General features: G+C 39.9%; 1 protein-coding gene across 1 annotated transcript in view; it reads left to right on the top strand.

Moving 5' to 3' along the window:
- Positions 1-495: 495 nt before the first annotated feature.
- Positions 496-23736, top strand: part of STRN3 (striatin 3) — a gene marked incomplete at both ends in the record, with an annotated part of 89402 nt that continues 66161 nt past the window's right edge. Inside the window, 1 exon segment of the mRNA XM_084241298.1 lies at positions 496-777. Coding sequence (XP_084097424.1) covers positions 496-777 — 282 coding nt within the window.

Below are 23736 nucleotides of genomic sequence, written 5' to 3'. Positions count from 1 at the left end.
TCCCCAAAGTCGGATCCGGAGCACCAGAGTCTGGGGCCCGTCGCTCGCCGCCCGGAGGGGCTAGAAGGGCGGACCGGCGCGCCCTCCCCGCCCCGTAACGGCGCTCCCGACGGCGTCCACAGTGCGCCTGCGTAGGGCGAGGCCGGCTTCTATTTGGCTACTGGGTGTACGGCGGTAGCGGCGTTCTCTACCCGGCATGCTGCGCGGGAGCGCGACGGCCCTACGTCGCTCCCCTTCCCAACCCTGCCCCCCCTCCCCTCCCGCCGCGGCCCCCCCCTTCCCCTAAAGTAGTGAGACGGGCAGATGGAGGAGGGACTGTAATGGCGGCGGCCGGCGGCTCCCTGCTCTGACCCACGGCAGGCGCAGAGCAGCGACCCCCACCTCGCCCCTCTCCCAGGCCGCCTCCGCCCCGCCGCCAGCGCGGGGTCACCCTCCCCGGCCCTTCCCCCAGCCATCGGCGTCTCGCCCTGCGCCCCGGCCGGGGCCCCACACACAATGGACGAGCTCGCCGGCGGCGGTGGCGGCGGCCCGGGGATGGCGGCCCCTCCACGGCAGCAGCAGGGACCGGGGGGGAACATGAGCCTTTCTCCAGGGGGAAATGGAGCGGCGGGAGTAGGGGGTCCTCCGGCCGCCGAGGGAGCGGGTCCCGCGGCAGGCCCCGAGCTGTCCCGGCCGCAGCAGTACACTATCCCGGGGATCCTGCACTACATCCAGCACGAGTGGGCTCGGTTCGAGATGGAGCGGGCGCACTGGGAGGTGGAGCGGGCCGAACTGCAGGTACCTCGCTGGGGTCGGTGTACGGGACGGCTGTGGCGGGGGGGGTGGGGCTAGGAGCCCCTCAGCCGGAGCCCGCGACCTTGGGAGGCCCGGAGGAACCTACCTGTGCGACTCGGGGGGCGATGGTTCTGGCGACGGCTCTTCCCAGAGTCCCCCTCCCCCTTTCTCTCAGCAGCTTGTTCCCCAATTCTCACTAGCTGCGCGGTGCAGGCTTCCTTGGGGCAGCCATTTTGGCTTTTAGTATGGCGTCTGCGGGGGCTCCTCCGGAGGCTGCCTGCCACGGCCTCCGGAGCGGAGGGCTGACCTCCGCCGTGGGGTTGTCCGGCGTGTGCTGCCGGACACCGCGTTTGATTCCGTTGATGCCTCCTGAAATGGGAGACCCCAGGAGAGGCACTGGAATGGGCACCTTACCACCCTTTCCCGGATCACCCCCGTTTCCGATTTGGCACTTCTGGCCCCCTCCCCCGGAGTTGGTACGCACTTGCCCCTTGACAGCCACGCTACTTGCCAGGGCTGCCTCCTTGCTAGTACAATGGCTTGCTGCTCACCTGTGAAGTTTTCACTTCCCGGCGCTAACTTTACCTTAAGCTACCTTACCGTTCCTTTCAGTTCTTTCCTTAGGGATAGACTCATCAACGTTTCTCTGTCCTAAATTTTTCTTTCAAGGGTATCCTTCACCAGGCCTCCCCTTACTCCGTATCTTTTGCTCTTTAAAAGCCAAATCATACTGTCTGTGCTGTTTTTATGAAATGACTGAGATAACATATCAGCTTTATGAACTTTTCTCACGTTACTAACTCAGGCATGTAAAACAAAGTTAACTGTTCCCAGGACCCTTTCTAATTGAGTCCGACTCCTTTCCTTAAAGGTGAAACTTTTGTAGGCTGGCTTACATAACTTTTGGAAGGTGCTGGTAGTGTAAGGACTCATGATTCGGAATTGAGAATGGTTGCATCTTTTAAAAGTATTCAACTTTTTGGTTACTTGTGTTTATTTTTAAAGTCTTTCCAGGGCATATTTAGGCTTAGAAGAAAAAAAGTATGCACTAAATATTGTTGCACCTGTTCTTTACACTTGTGTATATTTAGAATGTAAGTAGTATTGTTTGCTGACATACATGCTTGGAAAATGTAGTGTTGAAACAAGTAAGATTGGATTTAGAAAGGATGTCTTCAAATATCTCTTCAGTTTGATAGTGAGCTAGCAAACTTTCGACACTACAGAGTAAAGTTCAACTTAAAAATAGGGTGAATACTTACTTAATTTGACACAGTCTTGAAAAAGTTAATTATAAATTAACACTGGTTAGTCAATTCAATGTTTTAGAATTGTGCTTTGATAAACTACTGGACTTTTAAAAATAAAGCTTCAAAATGCTTATGTTAAAATCTCTTGTTTCTTTTAACTTGTGTAAAGTCAGCTCTTAAATTTCTGGGACTTCCAGTTTTGCTATACAACTTTTTACACCATATTGTAAATTTAATAATCGGGTTGAAAGAAATTTGTAAAGCAGTCTTAAAAATTGCACTTACAAAAGCACTTACTTGGGCTCAGTAAATAATACTGAACTTCACCAATCCCTGAGCCAGTATCTGTGACCTTTGAACTGTTGTAGGAAAGATTGTATTTTACCACTTTTTGACTTCGCAAATTGTTTTAGTCCTTCATAAGCCTCACTAATGTCAGTAGCTGAGAAATGTCTTGTGTTTACATCAGGAAAATTGCATGCAAAACGAGGTCATATTGTCTGTCCTAGTCCTTGTTTTCTAAGTCTTTTGGCAACAGTAGAAGTCTTTTAAGAAATATTCTTTTGCTTTTTTGCTTTCAATTGATCTGTTGGCATACTAGTTCTTATACAGCTATTCTAAGCTTTTATTGTTTGCTTATTTTGAAGCAGTTCTACCAATTTTTTTCCTAGGGATTTTCATTATTTCATGCTGATTCTTTTAGAATAGTGTTTTATTATTGTGTTTGTGTTTTTCTATTTTTCTAAAATGTTTTATTGCATCAGTTAATAAAGTTTCAGGTTTGCTTCTTGAATACTGAAATTGCTTTCATGTCTTTAGTAAAATTGCTTGTGATGTGTATATTAAAAAATGTATGTGTTGAATAAAAATTTATGAGTTTAAGTGAATCACAGGTTTTAATTTTAAACTTATTTTTAAGAAAGATACCATAGAACTAAGACCACTTAAATATTATTGTATACAGCCTTGAATATACTGTTCATCTACATATATATTTTAAGTGTTCAACAGTAAAACTATTCAGTAATGAGTATGAAGAAGCTAAGGTATTTTAATTTTAATGTGAAATTTCAGTATGAAATTACATTTTTCCTGACTTCTGGGAATGATTTTTAATTGTAACTTTTCACTACGCTCCTGTCCTTTGTAAAAGGCTTTTGGGGTAGAGGTCTGTCTTGGAAACTTGTAACTAAACCAAAGGATCATTTCTTAAAAGCTTTTTTATCTTTGTGATGGTTCCTTGTCTTGGACTTGGTAAAACATTGTTAGTAAGGCTGTAAAACAGTTATTTCTAAATAACAGTGCGAGTAGGTTTCCCCCTCATCCTCCAAAAGATTGGATTGATTTGGTCTAGGCTTGGAAAAATGGAGTGTTTGTGGGGTTTTGACAGTTCATGTTGTGTAAAAATTACAATTGCCATTTAATCAGCACTACAGCCTCATGAAGAGGGTATCATTCCTTTTATATAGATGAGGCAAATTTAGGTTAAATAACTGCCAAGGTCACCCAGCTATTAAGGGTTGTCGTTGAGATTTGAACCCAGGTTTGTCTGAGTCCAAAGCCTGTGCTATTCTTGTAACCACTGTTACACTGTTATCTTAGCCTTTTTCATAGAAATAGGTTGTGACTTATAATTCTTTGCCTCTCACTAAGTGTCATGCCCTCTTTTGTGCATTTCAGCAAAGTATAGTGGGCCCCCCACTATATTACAAATATGTACTGATATTTTTCATGTTTTGGTATATAGTAATTTCTTAACAAATTTTTTTTAAAAATGAATGGTTACCCTAATGAATAAGTATTGCAAAGCACTAACTTCAACAGCTGCTGACACCACAAAAGACAGCTCTTTGTACCTTCTAAAAGAAAATTTCATCATCACCTACGTGGTCTTGCCGCAAAATGTTTGTATACACAGAATGTTTGTTTGCCAACTATGAAAATATGACATAGATAATGTAGTCCTGCAATTTGTATTGAAAACCATTAATTCTCTAGCAAATTTAAATTTTTAGTGTTTGTGTTTGCACACTCTGGTATACAGATAAGACATAACATTATGTGTTGCCATTTGAAGATCTTAGTTAATAAGAGGTATTTTACTTAGCTATAATGTAATTTTTCCACTTTTTTTCCCTTAAACATCCTTTTATTCAGTTCATCTCAAATGCCTTCCTCTTACCCCAACAAAACACCCAATTTACTCATTCACCTTTATTCCCTTTTAATGTTAACATCATCTTTCCCATCACTAGTTGCTAGAAAGATCAGTGATACTCCCATATATGTTGACTCTTGAGTTTTAATTGATTGCAGTATAATTATTCAGTGAATATATTTGAGTACTACTTTTAGTGTTTGTACCGAGCAAATGAAATGTGATAAATCAGAATTTAATAAGAGGCTGAGAAAATGAATGGTGAGGGCAACCTGTGTATGAAGTTTCCACTAGATAATGTTTACTGAGCACTTTCTCTCTGCCCAGCCTTAATACATGTCTTAGTCCTCATTTAATTCTCATAAAGTCCTTAGAGGGTAAGTATACTTTTAGATTTGAGGTATAAATACCTAAACATAGGTATTCCAATTTGAAGACAGTATTAGCAGTTCTAAAGCAGGAGAGAGCTTTATTGAAAGTGTGTAAATTGGACTATTAATTATTCAAAAGGAACAATACTGTGGGGAAGGAAATTGGGGCACTATTTAGTATGGAGAGCCTCAAATCCTAAAATACACTTTAGTTCAGTGATTACTAATTTTGGAGATTTAGTCTCCTTTGAATAAATGACGAAAACTGTGGAGCTTTTCTAGTTAAAAAAAAATTGTGAGTAAAAAATATTGCCTACAATGTACATGAAGCCTAGTTACTGCCTGAGGAAATAGCCCTGACTTAACCTGTGCTTTTCATTTCTTTACTACCACTGGTTTAATGCAGGGGGCTCCTCTGTCTTGAAATTTCTGGAATAATCTGACAGTTTCCCTTTATCTAAGTCCCTGTCAAAGTTTATCCTCAATATAATAGTTAATATGTTTGTATTACGTATATCCTTGCTTTAATTTTTTTTATTATGGAGAGTTTTAAAAATGTTCAAAAATAATGTTGTGTCTTTGATCTCCCACCTGTCATTCACCATAAACAATATCAGCTCACGACCAGTCTTATTTTACTTAATGTCTATCCACTTCTTACCCATTCCAAGTTATTCGAAGCAAATTCTAGAATAATACAATTTTGCCTCTCAATATTTCAGTATGTACTTTAAAGATAAGGACTTTAAAATCATTGTTATAGTTGTATACCAAATTGTTAAGAAAAATGAACAACTCCTTAGTGTTCCCAAATATCTACTATTTAAATTTCCAATTTTATGTTATCTTTGGACAGTTTGTTTCAGTCAGGACTCAAATAACACATTGTGATTAAAACACTTTCCAGGGCTTCCTGGTGGCACGGGGATTAAAATTTAGCACTATGGAGCTGTCAGCAGCCAGAGTTCCATCCCTGGCCAGGGATGTGACCCACAATGGTGCAGCAGACCTCTCCTGTCTTGCCCGCTGCTCCCCTCAGCAGTTTATTTCAGTCAATCCGCCTGTTCTGTTCCCTACTCTGTCTCTGGTGAATCCTCCCCCCCCCCACCTCTGGCCTGTATACCCCAGTTCTTGTAAGCATAAATAAATAAATCTTTTTTTTTAAAGATTTATTTATTTATTTATTTATTTATTTATTTATTTATGCATGCATGCATGCATGCATGCACTGGGTACAGTCAGAAGCTCCGGAGGGTGAGAGAATTCACCAGAGCCAGAGCGGGGAACAGAACAGGCAGAAGGACCGAAGTACACTGCTGAGGGGAGCAGCGGGTGGCAGGAGAGGTCTGCGCGCCATGTGGGACCCTCCTCCGGGGAGCAGCCAGGGATCGAACCGGTGCTGCAGAGGCTGCGGGCAGCTTCGCAACCCAGCGCTCAACCGCTGCACCACTGGGGAGGCCCATAAATAAATAAATCTTAAAAAAAAAAAAAAAAAACCCTTTCCATATTTCTTTTTCTTTTTTTTTTTTTAAGATTTATTTATACAATATTTATACAAGCACTGGGTACAGTCAGAAGCGCAGGAGGGTGAGAGAATTCACTGAGCCAGAGCTGGGAGCAGAACAGGCAGAAGGACCAAAGTACACTGCTGAGGGGAGCAGCGGGCGGCAGGAGAGGTCTGCGCGCCATGTGGGACCCTCGCCTGGCTGCCGGGGATCAAACCGGTGCTGCAAAGGCTGTGGGCAGCTTCGCAACCCAGCGCTCAACCGCTGCACCACTGGGGAGGCCCCCTTTCCATATTTCTTTATCTTGCATTTGTTGTTGGAGAATTCAGGTCACTCGCCCCAGAGTATACCTTTTACAGAGTGCTTCCCAGTGGTATAGTTTAACATGTTTTGTTGTCTTGTTTTCCCTGTAACAAGATTAATTGTATCTAGGGCACAATCAGAATTGGTTTATTTTCTTTTGGTGGGGGAGAGGACAGGTGGCAAGACTAGTTCATAGCTGGTGGTGAGGTCCTCTGTTAGAAGGCACAAAGGGTTGTCTTTGGTGTCAGCAGCTATTGATGTTAGTGCTTTGCAACTTCCAATCACTAGGGCAACCTTTAGGTTTTGATTTTTTTTTTTAAGATTTATTTTTATTTATGCATACAAGAACTGAGGTGTAGGCTGGAGGTGGGGGCGGGTGAGAGGATGTCCCAGAAACAAGAGTGGGGAGCAGAACAGGTGGATCTACTGAAATATATTGCTGAGGGGAGCAGTGGGCGAGACAGGAGAGGTCTGCTGCACCATGTGAGTTAGCTCCCTGGCTGGGGATTGAACTCATGCCGCAGTGGCTGGCCATAGCTTGATAGTGCTGAGACTAACCCTTGAGCCATCAAGGAGGCCCACCTTTAGTTTTTTTTTTTTTTTTTTTTTAAAAACAAAACTTAAGAAATTAAGATATAGAGGCCTCCCTGGTGGTGCAAACAGTTGAGCACGGTGCTGTGAAGCTGTCTGCAGCCTCTGCAGTGCTGGTTCTATCCCAGCTGGCCGTGGAGCAACCCACATGGCGTGGCAAACCTCTCCTGTCTCGCCCGCTGCTCCCCTCAGCAGTGTATTTCAGTCAGTCTGCCTGTTCTGCTCCCCGCTGGTGAATCCTCTCACCCTCCCGCACATCTGGCCTGTACCCTGGTTCTTGTATAAAAAAAAATTAAGATATAATTAATATAATATAAAATTTACCCCTTAAAATAAGTGATTTCTTTGTTTTTTAATGTATTTTTGTGTTGTATAGTCATCATTGTTTAATTTTATAATCTCACTATTTCACAAAAGAACCTTGCTATGTAGCAATTAGTCCCAATTTCCCCTATTTTTTGACAACTACTATTTTCTGTTTTTATGATAGAAAGAATAATCTACTTTCTATCTCTCTGGATTTGCCTATTCTGAACATTCTTTAAAAATGGAATCACATGGCATGTGGCTTTTTGTGACAGGCTTCTTTCATTTAACAATTCTTTCAAGGTTCATCCATGTTGAGGCATCGGGTAGTACTTTATTCCTTTTGTGGTGGAATAATTTTCTGTCATATGGATTTATGACATTTTGTCTGCCTGTCTGATGAAGGACGTTTGTATGTTTCTATTTTTTGTCTATTATGAATAATGCTGTGAACATTTAGGCATGTTATTGTATGAACATGCCTTATCACTCCTGGGGTTGTACCTAGGAGTACAGTTGCTGGGTTATGTTCAGCTTTTTGAGGAAATGACAAAATGTTTTTCAAAGCTGTGTACCATTTTACATTTCTATCAACAGTGCAGGAGGATTCCATGGTCAACCTTAGCCCCTACCCTCCTCCCAACTTTGAAATGTTTTTATTAAGGATTGTGTTTTATCAAAAGCCTTCCTTTGAATTTGTTTAAATTTTCTTCTGATTCCAAATTGTCTTTTCTCTGACCTCTCCTCTCCACCCTATGTGCTGTTTATTTCTCATAGACTTTATGTTTTAAAGAAATTTTAGGTTTATAGCAAAATTAAGCAGAAAGTACAGAGTTCTCAAATAATCCCTCCCCAACAAAGCCTTCTCCACCATCAACAGCCCCATCAGTGTGTACATTTGTTACAGTTAATGAATCATCAGCCAATCATTATCAACCAAAATCTGTAGTTTGTGTTAGAATTCACTCTGTCTTTGTACATTCTTTTGGGTTTCCACAAATGTATAATGCCATGTATCCATCTTTATAATTCCTTAATGACATAAGCTATTGAGCATCTTTTTAAAAAAATATTTATGCATACAAGAACTGGGGCGTAGGTAATGAGAGGATTCACCAGAGGCAGAGTGGGGAGCAGAATAGGCAGATTGAGTGAAATAACTGCTGAGGGGAGCAGCAAATGAGAAGGGAGAGTCTGCTGTGCCATGTGAGTATCTCCATGGCTGGGGATCGAACTCATGCTGCAGTGGCTACGGATAGCTTCATACCTTGCATCTAAACCCCTTGCACCACCAGGGAGGCCCTGTTGAGCATCTTTACATATCCTTATTTGTCATCTATCTTCTTTGGTAAGGTGCATAGTTGGATCTTTTGCTATTTTTAAATTGTGTTTTCTCTGTCTCCTGCCTCCTGACTTTTGCTTTGTTTTGGAATGGAATGTTGTTGGGCCTTGTTGATTTGTGAATAATTATTCAGTAAATGACAGCCGACATTATAATAACATTAATTATATAAATCTACTTTTAAAAAAGCTACCATAGAAGGTTCTTTTTTTTTTTTTTAGATTTATTTTATTTTATTTATTTATTTATACAAGCATTGGGTACAGTCAGAAGCGTGGGAGGGTAAGAGAATTCACCAGAGCGGGGAGCAGAGCAGGCAGAAGGACCGAAGTACACTGCTGGGGGGAGCAGCGGGCGGCAGGAGAGGTCTGTGCACCATGTGGGACCCTCCTCTGGTTGCCGGGGAGCAGCCGGGGATCGAACTGGTGCTGCAGAGGCTGTGGGCAGCTTTGCAACCCAGCGCTCAACCACTGCGCCACCAGGGAGGCCCCATATAAGGTTCTTAATAAAGAAATGGCTAGTGAACCTTGCTTTCGACTCTCCTTTCAGAAAGGTTGTCAAAGGCAATGATTAAATTTATGTGGAGATACTTGTAAAGTTTGTAATTTGTAAGAGTAAAATTTGCGGTATACCCAAATTTAATCACCATGATCAGCTGGGATGCTTTAAAAGTACAGCTTCTCAGATTCCATTCTTGTTTATTGTGATATAGTAGTTCGAGTTGTTTTTAAAATGTATACCTAGGGCCTTCCTGGTGGTGCAGGTGGTTGAGCGAGTGCTGTGAAGCTGTCCACAACCTCTGCAGTGCCAGTTCGATCCTCACCAACCTCTGAGATACCCACATGACGTGGCAGACCTCTCCTGTCTCGCCTGCTGCTCCCGTCAGCAGTGTTTTCGGTCAGTCTGCCTGTTCTATTCTTTGTTCTGTCTCTGGTGAATCCTCTCACCCTCCCGCACATCTGGCCTGTACCCCGGTTCTTATATAAAAAAATAAATCTTAAAAAAAAATCTTTATTCTTAAAAAAAAATAAAATGTATACCTAGTGATAATAATTGTTGATCAAGTTTGGGACCCTGCATGACTAAAAAGCTCTGAATGATTTGGTGTAATCTAAGTTTCTTTCCTCTTTCCTATCAACATTCTCAATTCTTCTGTTGGTATTGTAAGCTTTAGCAATACTAATTCCTTTCTCTGCACTCACAGTGACTTGCCCTTGTGAATACTTAAATTTTGGACTTTTTGTATTTTGTTTTCAATTTTTGATTTTCTATTACATTGAAGTCACTTGTTAACAGGAATTTACGGGTTGTGAATATGCAATGAATTTTTGTTGGTTTTAGTTGAAATATTGTATTGAATAGTTTTGATTGTATAGATGAAAGCATTATGTATTCATAAAAAGAAAAATATCACTTATACATTTGAATGCTTTTAGTGTGTTGGGAATTATTCTCATTTTCATACTATATGTAAAAATTATTTCCATTTTAGGGAGAAGGAAACATAACAAAGGGTTAAATAACTTGAACGATATTAAACACTTAATAGGTAATGAAGCCAGGAGCTCATGAGGGCTTTGTGACCAACATGTTACACAACTTTTTTTTTTTTTTTTTTTTTGTGGGACCCTCGCCGGGGATAGAGCCGGCACTGCAGAGGCTGCGGGCAGCCTCGCAACCCAGTGCTCAACCACTGCGCCACCAGGGGAGGCCCAACATGGGCATGTTATACATCTTAAGGAAGGCCAGTACCTGTTTTCATTGGGCCCATCTAAGAAAGAATTGTGAACAAATGACTGATTAGCTCAGCCTTTTCACTGAAGACTTTTCACTGAAGAAGCATTTAAAACTGTCTAGTGAAATTTTGGATCATCTTTATGTGTTGCATTCACCATCAGCCTGTCTGCCTTTACTTCCACATTGGTACCATATAGATAGATAGATATGAGAATATATACATACATACATACATACATATATATATATATATATATATATCTCCCTCCAAGTCTGTCTTTATTGGAGATCATTGTAAGCTTCTTATTAAAATACTAGAAGTGACATTTTTACTTTTTTCTAACAACTGCGCAGTATTCTTTGTGGATGGAAATGTTATAGTTGATTTGACTAGTCCACTATTGCTGTAAGATTGTGTTAAATTTTCACATAGCTTTACTGTGTTCTTTCTTAAATGTGCAAGCAGCCAGCCTCACTGCTTCAAAGTAAACTATTGTGATGCTTTTTGCTTTGTTATAATTGTTTTTAGCAGTTATAAAACAATTCTTAAATTTTGTATAATACCTTGTTAATTCATGGTTTGCATTTACTCTGAATTTAAATGAGGATCATGATTGTTTTCAGTTTGAAAACTATTAACCAGGGCTTGGTTTCATTTAAGCTTTGTCTTACTGAAATACTAGAGAATGAAGGAATAAGAAAGACAAAACAAAGAAAAAGATGAAATAGAAAAAAAATAGTAGGATAGAGAAGCAGTAGATGATTATAATAATATGCCACTCACAGTGGTATCAGTTAATAAGTGTTTCAGAGTGACTTAAACTAACATTTGTTCTGTTGCTTTTTTTCTAGAGCTTTAAAAAATGCGCCAGATTTCCATAAGCTTGTATTAAAAAAAGGAGTGGGAGTAGAGATCAGGAATATGAATTTTTATACTTTGAATATATCACTGCAGCCTGGTCACCTCATTCTTAACACAATGAAGTTTATAATTTTATTTATTTATACAATAGCTGGGGTACAGGGCAGAGGCCCGGGACCATGAGAGAATTCACCAGAGACAGTGGGGAGCAGAACAGGTAGACAGACCAAAAGCACTGCTGAGGGGAGCAGCGGGCGCGACAGGAGAGGTCTGCCACACCAAGTAGGAATTTCCCTGGCCGGCCGGGAATCGAACCCGCACTGCAGAGGTTATGGACAGCTTCACAGTGCTGTGCTCAACCCGCTGCACCACCAGGGAGGCCTTGAAATTTATAATTTTAAACTTCAATTTGCTTGTGTTTCCCACTTTTAGACTAGATGGGAGGGACCTATTTTTTTTTTTAATTCATTGTATACCCAGTGTGACAGTAATGAGCCTGACATGTAATACATATTTGCTAAATAGTTGTTAAATGAGTGAATTTGCTGAGGACATTTCATGAAGCTGTTGGATATGAGGAGCTGAAATGTAATATTTGTAGTACATACATGAAATAGGTATTTTATTAAAATTCATGTGTCAGAAATAAATTATTTCCTTATGTACATAGTGATTATTGAAAAAATAGTTTATCATCAAACAGCTTGTTGAACTTAGTTTTTTGTTTTGTTTTATATCTAGCTCTGTGCATGAAGCAGCAATAGCGGTCACTTTTTGACAAACTCATGTACAGAATCCAGACATTCATAATCTGTCACCCAAGGCATTAGTTAACAGTGAGGATGACTAGGACACAGCACTGTAATCAGTGGGATATAAATCACTTTCGCTGTTGGCTCTCCATTTATTCTTTGTTAAGACATGGTTCACCCAGAAGTAATGACTTTGGTATGTTCAAACCAAGTTACTTCTCCTTCCTTGGAAATAATCTTTTCATCACCTTCTTATTCCTCTTAGCACATTCAGTGTATAACATTATATTCTAGGTGTGGGCTGATAACTGGGAGAGATCACCCGCTTGGAATTTCAGGCACCTAGGCCTGAACTGCATGGAATCTTAGGTGAACCCAACCATTTGTGTCTGTGAAGAAAGATCTGTCATGGACCACACACTACACTGCACCAGAAACTTGAGGCAGAAAATTTCAATAGAAGTAGGAGTAGGGTGTAAATTCTCAGCTTTGGGTTGAATGTCTTTTGCAGCAGTTCTTGCCCTTGATGCCAACATGTGTTCCTGAACTGAAGTTCTCACTTCAACTGCATTTGTCTCTTGTTTTTTCTCAACAACTTTTGTGGGTTTTGCTCTCTTGCATTTTCTTCAACATGACTGTATTGTGACCTGTGGGATTTCAGGAATATCCTGGCTTCTTTCACAGTAAACATGTTTCTGGAGCCTCTGATAAACTATTAATTGGAGGCAAAATTATTAGCAAAGGAAGGATTGTGCCAACTTCATTGTTTTTATTAGACTTGACTTCTGCGGTTGAAGAAACACTTGGTTTATTCTTTCAGTAGGTTCCTAATCAAATGGCATTAACGTGAGAATCACATTCTCATCTAGGTCTTTCTCGAAATTCTCTCTGCTTTTAATTTGAGCATGCCATCTCCAGAAACTTTCAGAGAAAGAGAAAATCTGCAATCATAAGAACTACCTGCAATTTATTTTTTAACTTCCTGAAGTAGTTTTTATTGTTGAGCTGACTTGTCCCTTTCTTCTCTCATTTATATATAAAGCTATGATGAAGACAACCACAATGACAGTAATACTAGTAAACTAGAAACTTGGTAAAATTGAAGTATCCAAGAGGTCAGTCAACTATGTACTCAGTTTCCAATCCAGCAGCAAAATATAGGACAGCTCACTCTCATGCCCTGTGAATGCTCAAGAAATTCAAATTCCACCCTCGCATTCCTGAACTTAGTATATTTACTAAGTTTATATGTACTAGTTTATCTTTTCCCCTTTTCCCTTTTTTATTGATACCTTTAAAAACTACCAAATATCCTCCTTTACTTAACAACTTATGGTGTAAAATTTTGTGGTTGTATTTAGATTATTTTATAATTTAAATTATTTTATATTTAAATTATTTTAAATTATTTTATTTAAATTATTTGATAATTTACATTTTTAATATTTTTTTGAAGATTTATTTATGCATACAAGAGCTGGGGTACAGGCCAGAGGTGTGGGGAGTTAGAATATCCATCAAAGACAGAGTGGGGAACAGAACAGGCAGATTGACTGAAGTACACTGCTGAGGGGAGCAGTGGGCGGGACAGGAGAGGTCTGCTGCGCCATGTGGGTTGTTCCCTGGCCAGCCAGAAATCAAGCTTGTGCTGTGGAGGCTGTGGACAGCATCATAGTTTGCGTCTTAACCCGTTGTGTCACCAGGGAGGCCCTAGTTTTTAATATAAAACTAACACATTTATATGAAAAAAGTGACTTCTTTTGTAATCTTAATCTTTTAGGATCTTTTCAGAACTTTTTCTATACATATGTAGCAATGAATCTAAACTGGGGCAGTTTTGCTCCCATGGGACATTTTGGCAGTATCTGGTGACATTTTTGCTTATCACAATCATATGGGGTGTAAGCTACTGATGTCTAGTGGATAGAGGTTAAGGATCATTTCATACCCATTTGTGTCCAGTGCCTAGAAAATGCCTAATAATTATTTATTGCAGTAAATAATTATTGAGTGCATATATCAATACAATATTCTCATGCTATAATTTAAAAAAATTCCATTTCAATATACTTAAATTACCTCATTTTTAAAACAGTGTTACAGAGTTACATTTATGAACTGTCATTTCTTAATCTTTCTCAGAACACATAAGCCAAATACCAGAAAGCTTATGGCCAAAATAGATTGTCCCCTACCTATTCTGTCTCTATAGCCCAGCTTTCCAAAAGCAGTCACTTTCAATGCTTTGTTGACATTTTCTTCCTTTTTTTTTTTTTTTGAAAGCTTTATTTATTTATTTATATAAGCACTGGGTACAGTCAGAAGCGCGGGAGGGTGAGAGGATTCACCAGAGCCAGAGCGGGGAGCAGAGCAGGCAGAAGGACCGAAGTACACTGCTGAGGGGAGCAGCGGGCTGCAGGAGAGGTCTGCGTGCCATGTGGGTCCCTCGCCCGGCTGCTGGGTATCCAACCTGCGCTGCAGAGGCAGCAGGCAGCTTCGCATCCCAGGGCTCAACTGCTGCACCACTGGGGAGGCCCTTTCTTCCTTACTTTTAATAGAATTATATAACTATTTGTCTTTGGCAATATTAAATATTACCTTTTGACTTACGGTAGCCAAGTTTATCACATCTCTTACATGTGCTTTCATCATACTCTAGTATAGGGAGTAAAATTAGTTAAGTGGTTAGATTTTACATTGTTATGAATGTGTAATTTGTGGATCAGGAAGTATACTGTGAATACTGTGCCTTTTCTGAACATTTTTAGTTTTTCATGTATTTAATTCCTTTCTGTTTTTTGAAAAGTTCCTACAAATCTTTCAAACTCAAACTTCACATTGTTCATCAGTTCTGCTCTTGTATAGAAGGGGGACCATTTACCTTCAAGAGCTATCAGTCCCCTTGCTCTGATCTAAACTTGTTCTACAGTTGTTATTCTGAAACTAGTTTGCTATCTTCTTGTTTGGTATAGTGTTACTACTATGAAACTTCTGTCTGCTTATCAGAGTTGGGACACTCCCCCTCGCTGTCTTTAACTGGATCCCATTCTGCCTTCTTTCTTGGCTTAATCCTTCATTTAAATACTTTAATTTCTTGACAAAAGTTAGATAAGAGGTAATTCATTTTAAAAGGGACTGTCTGGGCCTCCCTAGTGGCGTAAGTGGTTAAACAACGCTCTCTGCAACCTCTGCAGCATTTCTATTCCTGGCCAGCCAGGGAGCAACCCACATGGCGCAGTAGACCTCTCCTGACTCGCCTGCTGCTCTCCTTAGCATTGTATTTCAGTTGGTCTGTCTGCCTGTTGTGCTCCCAACTCTGTCTCTGGTAGATCCTCTCACCCCCGCACCTCTGGCCTGTACCCCAGTTCTTGTATGCATAAATAAATAAATCTTAAAAAAAGAAAAAGGATTGTCTTTTTAAAATGTCTTTTCTTAAAGGAACTCTTCTGCACTGTTGGTGGGAGTGCAAACTGGTCCAGCCACTATGGAGAGCTGTGTGGAGATTTCTTGACCTCCTAAACATAGAGCTTCCATATGATCCAGCAATTCCACTCCTAGGTATTTACCCAAAGGACACAGAAACATCAATTCCAAAGAGCACCTGCACCCCTATGTTTATAGCAGCACTATTTACAATAGCTAAGCTTTGGAAACAACCCAAATGCCCAAAAATAGATGACTGGATCAAGCAGATGTGGTACAGATACACCCTGGAATATTACTCAGCATTCAAAAAAGAGAAACACAATGCACTTTGCAGCAACATGGATGGAGCTGGAAGGGATCATGCTCAGCAAAATAAGCCAGAAAGAAAAAGAAAAATACCGGATGGTCTCACTCATAGCAGGAATCTAGAAAACCTAAATAAGGGACCAGGAAAAAGAATAACTCTAAGAAAGAAAATATCAAAATCAACAAACAACTATGAACCAGAGACACTCTATGGAGGGTGAGGGGTGGGGAAAGGAGGGATTGGGGTCAAAATAAGGGGGTTGTAATTGTATGGGGAATATAAAAATAAAATTTAAATTAAAAAATATAATGTAAAAAAATAGATAATAATAAAAAAAGTCTTTTCTTATATTTGGTTGGTAGAACACCGCCTAAAAAAGGTGGCTATGCCACTCTTCTTTGAGAAGCATTATTGTAGTCGCAAGTCCTTACAGTACTTTTTCTGTTCAAATGATAATGGGTCTGCTGATCTATTTTTCCTCCTGTCTCCTGCTTTTTTCCATATAGCCAGTGTTTTGAGATATTTTCTTTAACTGTATTTTCCAATCCTATTATCTTAAAATTTATAAAAGCATTTTCTTGTCTGAATTTTTTTAAAAACAATGGCATTTGTTTTTAGTCTTTTTTTTTTTTAGGATAGTAGTTTTTTAATTGTTGATGTTATTTTTTTCTGAATTGTTGGTTTTCTCCAAGTTTCTTTTTTCTTTTGCCTCTTTTTCACATCAACCTTTTCTCAAGTATTGGTGAACATGCATTATCTGCTTATATTTATTTTTTTTAAAGATTTATTTATGCATGCAAGAACTGGGGTACAGGACAGAGGTGTGGTGGGTGAGAGGATTCACCAGAGACAGAGTGGGGAACAGAACAAGTGGATCGACTGAAATACACTGCTGAGGAGAGCAGCAGATGAGTCAGGAGAGGTTTGCTGTGCCATGTGGGTATCTCCCTGGCCGGGCATGGAACTGGTGCTGCAGCGGCTATGTACAGCTTCATAGGTTGTGTCTTAACCCCTTGCACCACCAGGAAGCCCTATATGTTTATATTTAAGAGTGATACTATAAGAGGAAATAGTAGCTATGAGCTTTGCCCCTTTTCTTGAAACTCATCTTCATTTCCATTCTTCAGAATGGCCTGCCCCCCTTTTTTAAAATTCATTAACAGTGTGTTTTTATGTGTTCTAGCTTCCCATAGGTTTGTTTTTCCAAATTTTTATTTTTTATTTATTTATTTTTTTAATAGAGGAATTTTTAATTTATTTGTTTGTTTGTTTTTGTTTATACATGCACTGGGTACAGTCAGAAGCATGGGAGGGTGAGAGAATTCACCAGAGCCAGAGTGGGGAACAGAACAGGCAGAAGGACCAAAGTACACTGCCGAGGGGAGCAGCGGGCGGCAGGAGAGCTCTGCGCGCCATGTGGGCCCCTCCTCCGGTGGCCGGGGAGCAGCCGGGGATTGAACCGGCGCCGCAGAGGCTGTGGGCAGCTTCGCAACCCAGCGCTCAACCGCTGTGCCACCGGGGAGGCCCGTGTTTTTCCAAATTTTTAATTGTTTATATGTGTTCTCTGAGCACAAAATTTTCTTTGAGCTCTCCAGATAACTTCCTGTGTAGACTTCTGTTGCAGAGTGGGGAACAGAACAGGAGGATTGACTGAAATATACTCTGAGGGGAGCAGTGGGCAAGACAGGAGAGGTCTGCCCTCGCATTGTGGGTTAGCTCCATGGCTGGGGATCGAACTGGTGTTGCAGTGGCTGCAGATAGCTTCATAGTACTGCTACTTTTTTTTTTGTTTGTTTTAAGGAGAACTCTTTTGGGTTTTTTTTTGTTTGTTTGTTTATTTATTTGTACAAGCACTGGGTACAGTCAGAAGCCGGGAGGGTGAGAGAATTCACCAGAGCCAGAGCGGGGAGCAGAGCAGGCAGAAGGACCGAAGTACACTGCTGAGGGGAGCAGCGGGCGGCAGGAGAGGTCTGCGCGCCATGTGGGACCCTCCTCCAGAGGCCGGGAGCAGACGGGGATCGAACCAGCGCTGCAGAGGCCGCGGGCAGCTTCGCAACCTAGTGCTCAACGGCTGCGCCACCAGGGAGGCCCAGTACTGCTACTAAACCCCCTGCGCCACCAGGGAGACCCAGATTTTCTTCATGTTTAAGGCCGAATAATACTGTATGCCGACACCACAGTTTGCTTATCTGTTAATTATTTGATGGATGCTTGAATTGCTTTTACCTTTTAGCTATTGTGATTAATGCTGCTAGAACACTGGTGTACATATACCTCCTCAAGACTGCATTCAATTCCTTCAGTATAAATGACTTAATAAAATTGATAAATTTATTACTTGCAGGCTGTAGTCTCTTCGTCTGGTATGGTGCTCTTCTCAAAATCTGAGTACAAGGCATTTCAGTCTTTTTTTTTTTTTTTTAACTTAATTGACACTTTTTCCCTCTTCCATCTTAACCCCAGAAACCTCACTTCCTTTATTAGTGTCTGCTAATTTATTGTATGTAATGTTGAATTGACTGCTACGTAAACATCCAGTTTGTCATTATGACTTGCGCAGTTCTCTTGAACTCCTTCCATTTTGCAGTAAATGACAACATTTTATGTTAATGATGTATAGTATTCCATTGCATAGATATACCACATCTTTTTAATCCAGGACTCTTATCAGTGGACTCTTAAATTACTGCCTTGTACAAGCTGTTGTAAATAGTTCTATAGTAATCATTGTAGAGCATATAATGTTTTGAGTTAATGGTTTTACATTCTGATAGATGTGCACAAATGAATTGATGGGCTGTATGATATTTCTGTTTCTAGTGTTTTGGGGTTTTTTTACATAGAAGAACTGGGGTGTAGGTCATAGGTGAGGGGAGTGAGAGGATACACTGCTAAGGGAAACAATGGGTGAGACAGGAGAGGTCTGCTGCGCCCTATGTGGGTTAGCTCCTTGGCCAGGGATCGAATGCAGGCGGTAGAGGTGATAGCGCTGAGACTTAACCCCTATGTCCAAGGGAGGCCCTCTGCTTTTAGTTTAGTTTTTTTTTTTAAAAAAAGATTTATTTATGTGTACAAGGGCTGGGGTATAGGCCAGAGATGCAGGGGGTGAGAGGATTCACCAGAGACAGAGTGGGGAACAGAACAGGCAGATTGACCGCAGTACACTGCTGAGGGGAGCCCCAGGCGAGTCAGGAAAGGTCTGCTGTGCCATGTGGTAGCTCCCTGGCCAGCCTGGGATCGAACTTGTGCTGCAGTGGCTGTGGATTGTTTCATAGGTTGCATCTTAACCCCCTGCGCCACCAGGGAGGCCCCTGCTTTTAGTTTTTTAAAAGGTAAATCCAGATCATTTTCTAAAATAGCTGGACCAGTTTACATGCCCACCAACAATGTAATAGGGTTCCTTTTTCTCCTCACCCTTTGTAGCAGTTATTGGTGGGGGTCTTTTTAATATGCCATTCTCATAGGTGTTAGATGATGTGGTATTGACCTGCTTCTCCTTTATTAAAGATGAAGTTGAATATTTTCCCACATCCTTTTGACTTTCTGGATATCCTTTTTGGTGAATTGTCTGTTTAGATCTGATAGCCATTTATTAATTGTTTTGTTTTGTTGTTGTTAAATTGTAAAAGTTTTTTTATATATCTTGGATATTAACACCTGGTGTGATGTGCATTTTCTTCCTTTTAGTAGGGCATTAGGAACTTTTAATGTATTATATTTTCTTTTGCTGCATAGAAAGTCTTTTAATTTGAAGTATTCCCAATTACTTATTTTTGCTTTCACTTCCCATAGCTGTAGTTGATGAAATCTAAAGTTGTCTTTGTCATTGATGTCATGAAAGGTGTCACCAATGTTTTTCTCTTTATATTTTGTTTCAGATGTTACATGTACATTTTAAATTTATTTTTTTGTATAGAGTTGGTGATCCAACTTCATTCTGTTATATGTGGCTGCCCAGTTAACCCAGCACTATTTGTTAGAGACTCCTTTCTTTATTGTCTCTGAGGGTTGCAGCACTACACTGAAATTTATTAACATTCGACTTTTAAATTTCGTATCTACAATTAAATTCATGAGTCACGAAACCCAAAGCAAAATTAAAAAACAAACAAACGGGAAAGCTTATAAAACTACATATGGACCCCAGTATAAATAGCTGAACAGGATGTCATTTTTAAATTCTTTGAAGATTGTAAAATTGTGTACAAAACAAATACTTAGAAATTACTTAAAACCTGGAGTCACTGGCCAGAAACTATACAGTTGGATCACGGGCAAACAGCAGCAATGGGTTGTGAGTGAACCTACACTGATTTAGTTGCACCCCATATTGTTTTTTTTTTTTTTCTTTCAAATTGTGTATTCTGTAGTTTGAACACTTTTAAGTTGTAAGAATGCATTAAAATTTAGTGGACACTTTTAACTAAAATCACTTGATTCAAGGCAGTAGTTCCCCAGTCAAATCTTTTAGAATTTGAATCTGATTTAGATATCAATTTCAGCAGAAGTGTGCAAGGCAACTAGGTACCCTGCAAATCTTTAAACCTACCACCTCCCCCTCTAACTCAGCAGATGTCATTACCTCCTACTTAACAGAGAAAATAGAAACCTATCAGATGGGAAGTTCTTTATATTCCTGCTACCAGATCTACAAATTGTGTGTGCATACTATCCACTTCTCTTAGATTGCTCTTAAAATGGGAAAGATTTCTTACAAGTTTTATCTCTACTGTTCATTCATTTACTGTTTATTGAGCACTTAGTTGATAGGTTGTGCAAGGCACTGGGCATAAAACTATAAACAAAATAAAGCCCTTGCCTTCATGGAGCTTATATTTTAGTGGTTAGAGAAACTTTGTCATATGGTTATAAGTGCTGGGATGAAAAATAAAGCAGAAAAGGGAGGTAAGAACTGGATTTGGTTTTGAGGTTACTATGGAAACAGTAATTTTCCTTGAGTACCTTTTGTTCTCTTTCTCTGGCTTTGTGTGTGTATGTGTTAAACATTTTCGAGATATCATTTTAATTTCCTTTTTGTTTTTTTCTTTTTAAGTTTTTTTTTTAAGTGGTAGTCCAGAGGATTACAATTAACATCTTGCCCATTTCAGATTAATATCCATTTATAATATCATTCAGAAACTTTTCTCCTGTAAAGCTCTATTCCTTTTCGCTTCCTTTGTGTTATTATCTTATAAATTACATCTTTATTTTTTTAAAGAGTTATTTATTTATGCATATAAGAACTGGGGTACAGGCCAGAGGTGTGGGGGGTGAGAGGATTCACCAGAGACAGTTGGGAGCAGAACAGGTAAATGGACTGAAACACACTGCTGAGGGGAGCAGCAGGCGAGACAGGAGGTCTGCTGCGCCTTGTGGGTCACCTCCTTGGTTAGGGATTGAACTCATGTAGTAGTGGCTGTGGCTAGCTTCCTAGTGCTGCGTCTTAACCCCTTGCGCCACCAGGGAGGCCCTAAATTACATCTTTATTTATTTTTTTTAAGATTCATTTATTTATTCATACAAACACTGGGTACAGTCAGAAGCGCGGGAGGGTGAGATAATTCACCAGAGCCAGAGCTGGGAGCGGAGCAGGCAGAAAGACCGAGGTACACTGCTGAGGGGAGCAGCGGGCGGCAGATGTCTGCGCGCCATGTGGGACCCTCCTCTGGGGCCAGGGAGCAGCCGGGGATCGAACCAGCGCTGCAGAGGCTGTGGACAGCTTGACAACCCAGCACTCAACCGCTGCGCCACTGGGGAGGCCCAATTACTTTAATAATAACCCAATTTCATGGTCCTCTAGTTACTGTTTTTCTCTTAGTTCTCAAATATCTGATACATTACACCTTCTAGTGCAGAAATCTGTAGAGTATGGCTTGCAGGCCAAATCCAGTCCCAGACCTGCCTGTTTTATGTAATGTCCCATTTTTAAAGAGTTGTTTGTAAAATAAACAGAAGAAGAATATGTAATAAAACCTGTTCCCTCTATAAAACATTGCCACCTTCTGTATCATTCCATTCCCCTGGAAAATACCCAATTTACCTCCAGTAAAAATTTTAACTGTTGCATTGCCACTTTGTGTTAGGGACACTGTTCCACTTACCACTTAAGACGGGATTCTCTGGCAGTTAGGTGATTAGGTAGATAGATGGTGATTCAACTCAGGAACTTCAATTTAGAACTTGTTTCCTTGTACCACTCCTGTCACTAGTGATTCTAAGTTGAGTTCCCTGAAGAAGCTAACTGAAATAGAGTATAGAAGTTTAATAGGGAACGTTCTTAGGATCCACTTCTGTAGAAAGAATGGAAAAGATACTAATTGTAAGTATAAACAGAAGTTTCAGTTAACCTCCATTTAGGGAACTCTGAAGCTGAAATAACCCTCAAACTTGTGACAAGATGCTGGGTCCTTATATCTCTGTTTTGATCAGTCACTTAATGAAGGCCACTTGGGCAAGCAGCTGTCCTTCGCTGAGGCATTCCTGAAAAGGCCTGACAGGTGAAGGCTGTTTTCTAGCAGCCCTCCCTGTAACAGGATAATAAAGTCTTTTATTTCTGAAGGGGCATCTGAGCTGGGCAACACATCAGTGTCTGCTACATATAGCTTCATGTTAGTTTCATGTTTATAATTTTAGAAAAAATTGTGGTAATGTTAAAATTAGCCTTTTTTGAGAAAGCTATTCTATCACTTATAAAGTAAATAATTACTCACACATTTTTTTTAAAAAATTGAGCTATTTTGGTTTCAGTGTATATAATGAGTTAACCATTATATGTTAACCATTAATGTGTATAATGAGTTAATACCAGAAATGTCATTACAGAACCCTAAAATCATAATCATAGTGGCTGGAATTTACATCTGCAAAATCTTAGAGAGACACATCAACTCATTCATTTGACAGATGAAGCTGAGAACAAGAGAGAAAGGGCTATAAAGCCAAAAGTCATCTAAATCAGCCTTTTTTTTTTTTTTTTTTTTTGACACATGCCTGCTGAGAACAGGCGAGATAAGGGTTATAAAGTTAGTAACAAGTAAGGGTTAGAATGTAGGTCTTTAAACTCCCAGACTAGCATCCTTTTATAGACATTCCTTATCTTAACTCCTTAATCACTTCTTATAATGTCCAAGAAGTGAGTATTAGTATTCTAAAACTGAGCAGGAGTTTTTAGTAGCCTTTAAAATTGTCTTGTTCTTGTGAACAGTGCTAAAAAAAAATTTAGATGCTTCAATAACAACAACAGCAATATAGTCAAGTTCTGGAATATATAATTTTCATCACTCCTGAAATCATTTTGGACAGATGATGAATCTGATTTATTTTTAACCTTGGAAGATGATCCCACAGCTAGCTTTGGAAACTTTTCCTGATGACTGGTTTATCAGATCATGGAAACTTCACTATTTGCTGGCAGGATCATACAATAAACATATACTTTTCAAATAAGAGCTGCAAGTGCTGGAATTTAAAATTTAATATTTTAGTTTAAATGGTAGATAATCTTAAACATGTTCTGGATCTGAATCTTAACTGAAAATTGTCATTTAACTATGGGGACATAATTTGTATTTATTTTGGGTGGTGTCAAGCAATATTTTTTTTTGATTTAGGGGACTCACTAGGGGAAAACATTTTTTTTCCATACTAAAATTTTAATATTTCAGCGATACTGACAATGTTAATATTTAAGTATTCTGAATGAATAAGATACTATTTGAGTTAAGTGAAGAGCCAGATGATATCCTAGCATGTGGAATTAGTATGAAACTGATCAATTCAACTACTGCTTTTTAGTGATAGTTCTCATAAGTCCTTTCACACTATGACTTCTGCTAGTCATACAACTTCATCTCCTTTTTTTCTCTTCTCCTTCCTCTCCACTTCCTTCCTCCCTATCTCAGTCAGATACATAAAGTTCCAATAACACTTTGTTTCTCTAAATTCAGGTAAAGCTAGCTTATCTGCTTTATCCTCACACATGCTGTTTTCTACATGGAACACTTCCTTTTCTGTTTGAACTGTCTTCTCTCTGTAGTGTAAAGCTAACTATCT

This window comes from Talpa europaea (genome assembly GCF_964194135.1).
Source record: "Talpa europaea genome assembly, chromosome: 8".
Classification (NCBI taxonomy): domain Eukaryota; kingdom Metazoa; phylum Chordata; class Mammalia; order Eulipotyphla; family Talpidae; genus Talpa; species Talpa europaea.
The sequence above is the reverse complement of the archived record's forward strand: the minus strand, read 5'-3'. Positions and strand labels throughout refer to the sequence as shown.